The sequence below is a fragment of the Eschrichtius robustus genome, chromosome 1 (assembly GCF_028021215.1).
Source record: "Eschrichtius robustus isolate mEscRob2 chromosome 1, mEscRob2.pri, whole genome shotgun sequence".
In the NCBI taxonomy this organism is placed as follows: Eukaryota; Metazoa; Chordata; class Mammalia; order Artiodactyla; family Eschrichtiidae; genus Eschrichtius; species Eschrichtius robustus.
This window is the reverse complement of record NC_090824.1, coordinates 197,385,641-197,397,901: the sequence shown is the minus strand read 5'-3', so window position 1 is coordinate 197,397,901 and position 12,261 is coordinate 197,385,641. Positions and strand designations below refer to the sequence as shown.

The 12,261-nt window shown below is 37.7% G+C and overlaps 1 protein-coding gene across 7 annotated transcripts in view; it reads right to left on the bottom strand.

Annotated features, from left to right (window-relative positions):
* The window catches only part of ARHGAP12 (Rho GTPase activating protein 12), a 113,087-nt gene that overhangs the window by 21,304 nt on the left and 79,522 nt on the right, over positions 1–12,261 (bottom strand). For 5 of the 7 annotated variants that reach the window (XM_068562174.1, XM_068562176.1, XM_068562211.1 and 2 more), the window contains 3 exons: positions 11,718–11,792; positions 4,652–4,713; positions 476–557 (listed from right to left, as the gene is read on the bottom strand). In XM_068562174.1, the coding sequence (XP_068418275.1) occupies positions 476–557; positions 4,652–4,713; positions 11,718–11,792 (219 nt within the window). The remainder of the gene's footprint in view (positions 1–475; positions 558–4,651; positions 4,714–11,717; positions 11,793–12,261) is intronic. The other 2 variants (XM_068562175.1, XM_068562193.1) reach the window with 1 other exon arrangement.

Here is a 12,261-nt window from a genome sequence, read left to right as displayed (position 1 = left end):
AAGTAATGGTGACATTTCTTTTTCTTCTCAAAGCTGGCTGATATCATATATAGACATGGAAACCTGACTAGTCTCCAAGGGTCAGATCACAATTCAAGGTGGGGCTTGTCACATGACTGCTTATTTTCTGACTAAATATCTGAAAGAGCCAAGTCACAAACACAGGAAAGCTTTGGCATCCTGAAAACAAACCAAGAAATACATCTGTTCTCTAATGCCCAAGTAGTAAGGCCACCTTTCAGTTTGATGCATAAAATATAATTGGTTGGTTTTAACAATATGAGTCAGACTTTTCTAAATAGCCCTTTTCTTTCTCTTGTGAGTCAAAATGCATCTTTAACTAAGAAAACCTCATTTACTCTTATTTGCAAGCTAGCGGTAGCTAGGAGGACTCTGGAATACTTCGTGAAGTTCAGGTGCAACACCATCCACATAATTTAAATGTAGAAAGCCTCCAAAGAAAAGAAATACTTACCCAACTTGTGCTACTTCCTTGAGTTTTGGTAAACAGTAATGATGAACCCTGCAACACGGCCCAAGAAGACAACCAGTTCTTTCTGTAATGATAAAGATGGCCAATTAAAGCTCCATATCCAGTTTTTCCCACCAAATTCAAAAACTTAAAACCTACTTAGCTGTTATCAATGTCGTCCACAATTTACAGTCATACTGACATTCTAATTGTTTTTATTGGGGATATAATTCTAATGGAAATTACAATCATTTACCGACCCCAAAACAAATGAAGTCAATGAGAGATGTAAGTTATCAGAATAACTACACACCTAACTATGTGCACTGGGGGGTGATCCAGCACATCTGTGATCAAGGGCACTAATTTAGAGTCACACGGACTGAACACTGCATTTGGCAAGAATTCTTATTCACAGTTAAAAATTCGACAAGCATGCTCATCTTACCTCATTCTTTGTAGATACAGATTGTTTCATATCTCTTAGTTATCTTCCTTCCCCTAATAAGGCTACACCAGGTAAGCGGTAGATCATATAAATTACATGCTGGTTGATAACTAAGGTTACTATTACTAAAATGAGGCTTTTAAAAAATCTTCCCTAAATTACAAAATCAACACACATACTACATCAAAACTCTGAACGTAGAAATGTATACAGAAAAAGGCCCCATTTCTTCTCCTTCAACCCCCTCTCCAGAGGTAACCAGTGTTTACCTTACAAGGCAATATAACTGCTGGCAGGCTAAAATGAACATCAAATGTATCTTCCACAGGAATTTATTAAGGCTCACCTTACAGCCAAACATATGGCCAGTTTTGTGAAAACTTTATAGGCACTCAAAAGAAGGTTTATTCTCCATATTCAGAATGTAGAATTTAATATCTACCAATTAGACCTACTTGATTATTTTATGACTTTTTATGTCCACTTGAACTTGAAAAGCGAAATAAAGTTTACTCCTACTGAGTCTCTATTTTTCCTTTTATTTCCTGTTGTTTTGCTTATGGTCATTAACACTACTTACTCAGTGAATGGCTATTTCTAATGATGAGATCTTCACTGTGGATTGATCCACAGTGCTTTATCGTTTTAAAGATGCTCAGTGCCTTCCCCCCTGAGTTGAACCTGTCTGCTATTAAGATCTCTATTCCTGCTTTACTTTTTATGCCTTTGATATGCCTTTTTATTTGTTTTAACTTTTCTGAATCATTTTTCAGATGTCTCTTTTGTATGTAATATTGAATTGGGTTTTGCTTTGTGTTTCAGTCTGAGCACCTTTTTCTTTCAACGGATGAATATAGTGCATTTACATTATTTATACTGATATGACACATATGTTTGGTACCTGTTCTGTCATCATTTTATTATATTTTCATTTTATTTTATTATTTTGTTTTGTGTGGATCTCAAGATATTTTGGAAGGATTTATTTTCATTGGTAAATTTATTTTATATTCAATCTTATATTTCTTTAGATAATATCTAACTTCTCTATGCTGAAAAATGCTAAAATATATTCCCACTTTAAAAATATATATATATATGTATTTCCACTTTAAATAAACTTTTTGAGTTTAATTTTCAAAATCAAAAAAACTGTAGAATGTATATCTCAGAACAAATATTGAATATTTGGATACTGAATGAATGACAGTATCCAAATATTGAGTTGCAGGTAGAACTAGTCATACCTTTTTCATGGAACCAATTTTTTCCTGAACAAACAACTGACGGATACACTGTGATTATTTAGACTTGACTACTTGGCAGGTAGACATTATCTCAAAAATAAATGAAGTGAGCCTTTCATTTCAAGGAAAATAAGTGATAGTATATGTTCACAGTAACAAATTAAAGCTTTCAAACAGAAAGCAGAATTTTGGAAAACTTGGCACATCTGCCACTGTGAGGTTGACAATATTCCAAAACTTACTGACTTTGATGATGATATTACTGATTTATGATTCTTTGATATTATAAAATAAAATGTGCCAACATTTGAAAAATGGGCAAACTTATTAGTAAACCAGTATTTTCCAAATGACCTACAAGATGCTACAAAATTATGTATAGGTAAAGATTCATTCACAATGCAACACAGACCCATGGATTTTAATGTAACTGAGTACTGAAAATTCAAGGATAGTTTTTCAGAATCTTCACTGCAACTAACATTTTTGGCGTTTTGGTGTAGCAGAAAAATACGCACAATTATCTGAGAAGGCTATTAAAATATTCCTCCCTTTTCCAACTTTATCTATGTAAAGGAGCATTTTCTTTATATACTTCAACCAAAATAATATGTCGCAACAGACTGACTGCAAGCAGAGATGAGAATCCAGGTGTCTTCCATTAAGCCAAATAGTAAAGATTTCTGAAAACATAAAACAATGCCACGCTTCTCATGGAAGTTTTCTGCATTAGAAAATACAGGGGGTTTTCTTCATAAAAGATGTTATTCATGTTAACATGTAACAGGTTATTAGTTTTAAAAGAGTTAATAGAGATTCTTAAAATTTCTCGGTTTTAATTTCTTACAGTAAATAATTCTAGATAAACTATATAGACAAAAGTTCTTTGCACTAACCAATAATTTTTAAGAATTTAAAGAGGTCCTCAGAGCAAAATGTTTGATAAACACTAAAATACAGGAAATTAAAACACCACTGTGCTTGGCTCTATATAAATAAATTTGAATATAATGAAATGGATGATATTCCTAGGAAAAGTATTCCAAAAAGTATTCCAAAATAAGTAGAAAATCTAAAAAACTAATTATCACAGGAAAAATGACAACAATGAAAACAGGGAAAGTGGCCAAAGACCTATCTGCACTACATACGCCCAAAAGGGAGAAAAGAAAAAAAGATCTAATTCACATGACTTCTACCAAGGAACAGCTTCAGGAACAGATAATTGCAGTATTTGTAAAACTATTTCAAAGCACTTAAAAGAAAAACTTCCAAGTACCAAAATCTGACAAAGACAGTTCAATTAAAGCAAATCTTAAAAACTCAACTACATGTAAATTTTAAACTCTTTCTTAAACAACAGACTGATCTCACTTTGGCTATAAAACCATAGCATTTCAGCAGTTTTTTAAAACTGGGGAAAATGCAACTTATCTTACAAAGAGTTAATTTCCTTAATTTATTAACCAAAAAAAACCAACAACCCAACAGAAAAAGAGACAAAGGGTATAAACTGATAATTCAACAACAACAACAAAAAAGAAATATAAATGGCTTGTGGTACTCTACCCCACTAAAAAGAAACACAAATAAAAATACCATTTTCTCTCAAATCTCTATTAGCAAAGATCAAAGAGTTTGACAACATACTGAATGGGCAAAGGCATGGAGAAATCCAAGGCTCCTGAGGTTGGAACTGACTGAGGGCCTTAGGGCACAATTTGGAATTGTATGAAAATGACCAACTGCATATGGCCTAGCAATTCCACTTTCATAAAATATGTTCTACAGGCATATCTACATACTTGCAAAATGAACCGTGCAAGACACGGAGGGTAATACTGTTTGTAATAGCAAAAAATGGAAACATCCTAAATGTCTACCAACAGACAGGTATATTTACATACTTTCAAATAAATAACAGTTAAATAAAGTATGATGCAGCCATACAACATACAACTATGCAGCAGTTAAAAACTATGTGCCAGCTGTACATGCAATGAAATAGCACCATTTCCAAGATAAACTGTTAAAAGATTGTGTTAAAAAAAATTTAATCTATGCACATATAAATATATCTATTTTCTATCTCTGGAGGAAGACAGTACATCTCACTAGACATAACTGGTTACCTCTGGGGAGGGAAACTGATGGCTGGTGACTGACTTTTGACTACATGTTTTGTGTACGTTTGTATTTTGTCATGTGCATTTATTACTTATTGAAAAAAAATTTTAATAAAGCTAATGCCTGCTCAGAATCCTCTGCCTTATCACCTCTGAATTTAATCTTACCTTAAGAAATACGTCAAGACAAAGAAAAATTTTCCTCTACTTCCTGACAATCTTATATACATGATATTAGAAAATACATTTGAAATTCTTTGAACCTGTTAATCACTTCTACTAGAATATAATTATATTCAGTTTTTATTTATATCAATCAGATGAAACATGTGAGAACATTAATGATCTGTGTACTTACCGAACCTTTTTCCCATTTTCAGTAATTTTTGTTACATTTAATAATCCATATTTCTCTTGACCCTATGATATGGAACAGAGGTATTAGTGTTTATAGATCATTCATACAATGAGGTCCAAATTCTTACATAGGACTGAATCAAAATGATCTGGTACTCTAAATATTAGCTTAAAAGAAAAGATCAGTCAGTGTGTAATATGGTTAGTTCTAGACTACCTTAAGAATATAATTTCCTAATATGTCTGTAAAGTTTTTTTCAGTTATTTTTGTAATTAAACACTTGGTCTTCTCAAGTAATAGCAGCCATAAGGTGAAATCAAATTAAATTTCCATATGAATGCTACAAGTCAGCGCTGGAAAAATGATTTATGACTTCCTGTTCAAAGCAAGTGATACGATGCTATAAATACCACAAAAAAGGAACTGTTTACTTCGCTGTCATTTTACAACAGTATAGTCTGGAAATTATTTAAGACACTAAGCTACTTTATCAGAATGTGAAAATAAGTAGGTAGAACAAATGCAGTGACTGTATTTAATAAATTACTTAAAAGTAAGTGGCACTATGCATAGAACTGGCCTTAATGTGGCATAAAGAATTCAATATGTACTTCATTAAACATATTATCAGATGGCAAATTGGGCTCTGGACAAACTAGATCTATTAGTCAGCTGATGTAAAAAACAGCAACACAGCTTTATCATCAAACCCTAGGAAGGCAAAAGTCACTGTGCTCAAGTTAAATGTTATCTTAAAATTCTTCCAGATGGAAGTGAAGAAGCACTTTCTCATTGCTCTAGCTTTCTACAGTCAAATGAATTTAATCAAAATGAGTTTGTGCCTACAGCAATCATCCATTAGTGAGCACTGTATGAGAACGACAAAGCAGTCAATTTTACTTCAATTAAAACACACACACACAATACACACACATACAGGAAAAAATATTCTCCATTCAGAATTTATTTCTAACTATTTACCTCAGCTATTTTCTCAATGTACTTTAATTAGAAAAAAAATTCTTTCTTGTATGAGAGATAAACATAGCATTATTTTCTCACTAATGTCTAAAAGATAATGTTTGAAAGTTTCGCCTGGTCTGATAATAACTCACATCTATAGACAAAGCTGACAAACTATTATGCTATTCACTTTTGTTATACTGGGAACTTGGGAAATATCCATATTACTATAATTTTTTCACAAAGCTTAGGTTGGATCTCCTTAGATATGCAAGCCTGATACGTTTCATAAGAGCTCTCTGTTGCCTCTCAATAAAAACATCAATGACACGGTGATAAGTATGCACAGGATGTTACGTAAGAACTTTCCCAATTTACCATCAGAAGCAGAGAGGGAAAGAAAACCTTTCAATGATCCAGGCACTAAGTCACATTAATCTGGGAGGATGGGCGCTGGTGATGTGAGCACAGGCGCTGGAAGGGCGGAGGTGGGAATAAGCCTATTAAACAACACCAAAGCTGGAACTATGCAGGGTGAAACAGCCGAGACAGGAAGGAAATGCCAGCATCCAAACAGGAAGAAAAATGCAAGGGACAGCAGCAGTGACAGACGGCCAAAGCCTAAAGGGGAAAGAGACACTCTGGATCAGGGATTCTTACTTGGGTCATGGATGGACCAACACTGCACATAATCGTGCATGTACACGCATCAATCAAGGGAAAGGCCCAGAGCTCTCATGAAGTTCTCACAGGGATCAAGACCCAAGCACTAATGCTCTAAGTAGTAAGCACTCTAACGTGAACATAAAATAAGAACACAATGTGCCACGTCCAAAATGTACCAATGCAATGACCATGACCATGCGGTGTGAGAAGTGCTCTGAGGAAGGCATCCCTAACTCCACCTGAGAGGGGAGTAGGGAGGAAGAGAAGCTTCCCGGGGACCCTGAGCCAGGAGTGAGGAACAGGAGTCGGCCAGACAGAAACGACAGACGGGTAAAGGCACAGACGCTGGAAGGGCATCATCTCTACGAGGCTTAAGTTCCCTCAGCGTACGGGGTGCAGGGGAACAGCAGCAAGAGAGAGGGGGCAGTGGAAAGAGTGAGGCAGGAGCAGGTGACGCAGAGCCACCGGAACGCTATTCTGATAATTCCTATCAATGCAAGAGGTGCTGGCGGCCTGGCCCAGGGAGAGGCCGTGAGAGGGTGAAGAGAGGCCACACGTGAGAGCGAATCGGAAGACAGAACTGACAGGGACGAGACGGGACGGGAGGTAAGAGGCAAGATTGGGGAGACTCCCAGCCTGAGCAGCTGGGTAGCTGGGGGCCCTCAGCTGCGACGAAAATCTTTAGAGAAGCTGCCCCCGACCCCTCCGGTAGGAGCTCCTCCGCCCTCCAGTGACTGACGACGGCCCCCAGTTTGTTTCCTTCGTCGCACCTAATGCAAAGCACAATTACATATTATTTATTCGCCATCTGCTGTCAGGCTTTGCGTTGGGACCACATCTGCTGTGCTCACCATGTATGACAGCGCCCAGCACAGCGGCTAGCATGGTGCCGGGGCTCAACACATGTTTGTTGAAGTAATTAACCAACAAAGCAGCCGTGCTATCACACTACCAAGAAATGTAAGAGAAGGTCAGTGATGGAGAAAATAAAGCTTTAACTCTTAAACACTGAAGTTCTGAATTGGACATAAAAGTGACAAGCAGGCAGATATAGGTTTGGCTATACAGGTGTAGATTTCAGGGGGAAATTTAGGCAGATTATTATTTCATACTGTTTGGTATACTTTTCTCTACTTAATATGATTCAAAGTCAACCAATGTTTTTGTGTAGCTTACTAAAATAACTTCATAAAAATACCTTGTTACGTCCTGTAAAAACTGCCCATACTCACACATGAATATTTCTTAGTCTAAATATGTCGATACTCCAAAGGAAACTTCGTGTTGAAAATAAGCAGGAATGTTTTAATATGAACTGGCAAAATATAGTTAAATTTTAACCAAAAATATTGTAGTAAGATTGTCCTATCCTAATTAAGGCAAGAAAACAATAAAATGTCAGTTCTATTGAGTAATCTGGGAAAACTTCCACAGGTTCATAATCACTTTGCAGGCTCCAGAATTTCTAATTGATTTTACATTCATTTAGTAAGATAAGCATTTCCCAATTTTGGCTAATAATTATTATATATCAAAGTCAATACCTCCCATTAAAATCTTTACCTTCAGTTAATCATGTTATAATCATGTAATAAAAAGATTCTTTCTATACAGAGTGAGTAACCTTGCCCTGTGATATAATGTTGAAAAAGAACCAGTGTGATAAAACTTCCAGAGTAGGTAAATCCATACAGACCTTCAAACTAGAGGTTGCCATGGGGAGGGGAGAAGAGGTGGGGAAAGGTGCAATGACTCTTTAATGGTAGGGGTCTCCCTCTGAGGTGATGAAAGTGTCCTGAAACTGGGCAGGAGTGACAGCTACACACATCGTAAATACACTAAAGCCACTGAACTATATACTTTAAAATGGTTAATGGCTAATTTTATGTTATGTGAATTTCACCTCAATTAAAAAAAAATGTTTAAAGAACCAGTGTTATAAAAAATTGTTTGAATCATGTTTTTAAAAAAGGCTTTAGAATAGTAATATTCAATGAAAAAAAATTAGCCTATTTGTCCACTAAACCCTTTTCGTAACGAACATGTTGAAATGTCCTTTTCTCCAAAGTGAGTAAAGCATTTTAATACCATAATTGGAAACACAAGGTCAAAAGCTCAAGTTTCCAAATTATATACTTAAAATTGTATTCAGTATTCAGTAAATGAGAACTTTAAAATGCACATCCTCACAGGCATATTGGGACAAATAGAATGAGGTTCTCAGATCAGCCTACAATATCCTGTTTAATCCATGTTGCAGTCAGATTTTAGAGAAATATCAATTTTAAAAAAATGTATACACTACCTATTTCAAAAAAGGACTTGAAGTGACTATGAAAAATAACAATGCATTTGAAAACTGGAAATACAACAAGAAAAAATGAACATGTTTAAAACTTATATTAAGGGATGAAATTTTAATCTGGTTTGATTAGAGGAGACTGAATGAAAACATCCTATGCTGCGTGAACAAAGCCTGTCAAACAAGACCATGTATTCTATGACTCTACTCATGTGAAGTGTCCAGAAGAGGCAGATCTCGTGAGATAGAAAGCACGTTACTGGCTGCTTAAGGCTTGATGGGATGTGGAAGTAAAGGGGTGACAGCAACGAGTACTTCTTTTCGAAGTGATGAAGATGGTCTAAAATGACTGTCCTGATGGGTGCACTTATCCGAACATACTAGAAACCACTGAACTGTATACTTCAAACGGGTGAACGGTGTAGTACATTAGTCATATTTCAATACGGTTTTAATAAAAAAAGAGAGATTCAAGAGGTCAATAGGCAATCTGCAGAGATTTAAAGATGCCATTAGGTAACTAACACTGATTACGATGTCAGTTTCTTTTTCTTACCACTAAGGCTTTACACCAACCAAATTTTAACTCACAAAGAACTAAAGAAAAAAATCTGCTTGTATTAACTGGGCAAGAGTGGGAAAGGCAGGCAAAAGACTCCGTTCAAACAGGGCACGTAGAGAAGAGGGGGCAGAGGCTGCAGAAGGAAAGAAGGGGCTCCGGGGAGCAGAAGCCTGGGGGGCCAGACGGGGGCTTGGGGGGGAGGACGCTGCACACTTAGAACGAAACAGAGCTGCATCGGCAACATTAACAGAGCTGCTCCTGTCTTCCACCTGAAGGCGAATGAAGAACGAAACGCAATCCTGCTGACGCAGTTCCCTGCCATGGCCATGAGAGGGGACCCCGAGTCCGGGGCGGTCAGGTGACTGGCAAGCTCTTGAGGAAGGGGTGACTGCCCGGGGAAATAACTTGCAAACCGTCCTTTGTAACTCCCATGCGAACACTTATAAACTCATGTTTCCAGGATTACCGAGAAATTCCCTTTTACCAAAATGTAAATAATTTATAAAAGGTCTTCTCAGAAGTTACGTATTACCCATATTTAAAATAAGTTAAAAAGGGTTTCTGCTTCTTTTCTAGATGGATGGATAGATTAAGAATACTGCGGTAATAGCACCTTACATTCACACAGGAAATCCTGACAAAACCACTAAAATCATGTTCACTTTGATCTTTATTTAATGTTCATGCACCCAGGACTGTGTTAAATAATGCAAAAGACAAAAACTATTAGAAAGCAGCCCCTCTCTCTCTGAGTCCCTTCAGAGTTTAAACCCTTAGCAGAGAGCTGAGGGGCACACGAGGTAATTTTCACACCATTAATGCCATCAGTGACTTGAGAGCTCAGAGAAAAAGAAGAGCTGTTATTATGCCGAGGTGAGCGTGGGCAGGCCCTAAGGGGTCACCCACTGGTCAGCACAAGATTAAGTGTAGGTGCAGACAGGCTGAGGACCATGGTGGGCAGGGAACCCACCCGAGCGATGTCAGCAGGACCGCTGGACAACACGTGATGGGAACCAGAAGACCTGATTTGCTCAGGGGATGGAGAAAAGAGCATCTGTGAAAAACCTGCGCCTGTAGAAAATCAGAAGTATCCTAATAACCAAGAGTCTACTATAGTTTCTTAAAATTAAGGAAGTAACAATAAAAGTTTGTCTTCTGGAAAGCTTTAAAAGTTTCATTTCTTCATTTCGGCAGAACTCCACGGAACAGCTGCTCTATGGCGCTGGGGTTCCTCTGGCCCTGCTCTAAGGAGTCTTTCCCTTGTCTAGTGGGGAAGACATTAACTGAGGGTTGGAAGTTCCTACAAGAAATAGGAAATGAGAAGAGTTACTCGATTTTATGGAATCAAATAACATATAATTAAATGTTATTAAGAGTATCACTGGGAAACCTGACCAAATCTAGAGGATCTGAGGAAAATTCCGAGTCTGAACCAAGCTCTAAGGAACGACCAGAAGTTGACCAGACAAAGACGTGGGGGGAGACGGGTTTCAGGGCGTGAAGGGCCTGGAGCTGAAGAACAGGCTCCTTTGCAGAGAGGAGAGCAGCGGGGCTGCAGGAGAACACGCAAGGGGGGGCAAGGAGGGGGGACGAGGACCTGGGACAGGCGCCGTGCTGCAGACCTCGTCACAAAGTTGAGTCCTCCTGCTAAACGGAAAGGAGAGCCACTGGAGGGGACGAGCAGGAGGAGCAAGTCACAGGGAAGACCTGGGGACGGGGGGAGCTGCAAGCACCGAGACCAAGGAGAATTCCTCCAAAGCTACGACTAAAGAGAAGGGCTTCCCTGGTAGCGCAGTGGTTAAGAATCCGCCTGCCAATGCAGGGCACACGGGCTCGAGCCCTGGTCCGGGAAGATCCCACATGCTGCGGAGCAAGTAAGCCCGTGCGCCACAACTACTGAGCCTGTGCTCTAGAGCCCGTGAGCCACAACTACTGAAGCCCAAGCACCTAGAACCTGTGCTCCACGAGAAGCCACCGCAATGAGAAGCCCGCGCACCACAACAAAGAGTAGCCCCCACTCATCACAACTAGAGAAAGCCTGCATGCAGCAACGAAGACCCAACGCAGCAAATAAATAAATGAATAAATGAATGAATGAATGAATGAATAACTAAAGAGAAGTCACTGCATCGCCAATATTACCTGGCCTAGGCTGGGCAATGCACTTGACAGCCGAGCAGGGAAAAAAAGGCATCTAAGCTCGTTAAGAAGGAGGGAAATGATTCTTACCTTTGGACTGCTGGCCTGAGGAAGGAAGGGTAAAGTGTAATTTGACAGTATTCTCCAGGGATTTTTATATTTATGTTTAAAAGCCAAACATAAATTCACTGCTTACAAATATGGTATACAAGTTGATCACGAAGATACCATATTTTGCATAAAAGGGGGAATTTTTAAATCAATAATATCTGACTTTTAATTTAAACCTATTATCTGATTATTTTTTGAAAGACCAATGAAATTTAATAGAAGCCCAAGAGATATTTTTAAACATTACACTTAGAGAAAATTAATTTACTGAAATTGATTGAAATAATTGGACTATATTATCTATATGCTGCTATCATACTAACTGTATCTTGGTTCTTTGGTGAAGAGGGAGAAGACTCATTTTCAGGATAGCAGGGTTTTGAGGCAGTTGGAGATTCCTACAAGAAATAAGTAATGAAAAATGTTACTCTATTTCATATAATTATATTTCTCCCTCTACTCACAGTGGGAAAGCTTAATAACGGAGGCTAAGAAAAATTTTTTCCTAGTTATTTCCCTTCTATATTCAGCTATGAAACTAATATGGTACAGATGTGAAAACTACAGATGTCATAAAGTTTATGAAATATGGCATATTTTATACCAATTACAGTAAATTTAAATACCGCATACGTAATTACTCAAAAGAAATGATGCATGTTGCCTTAAAATCATGATGTTGCATGAGCTTAAATTAACCATATTTAAAATAAGTAAAATCTGAACACTTACGGATAAAAATGTAACAGTCACCATACTAACGTGCTCTTGGTATGAATCCTGGTAGGATTAGGCAAGGAATAGTCACAGGAACTACTTGGCAACTGCCAGAATGAGAACTTGTATTAAGAAATTAAATTAAATTGC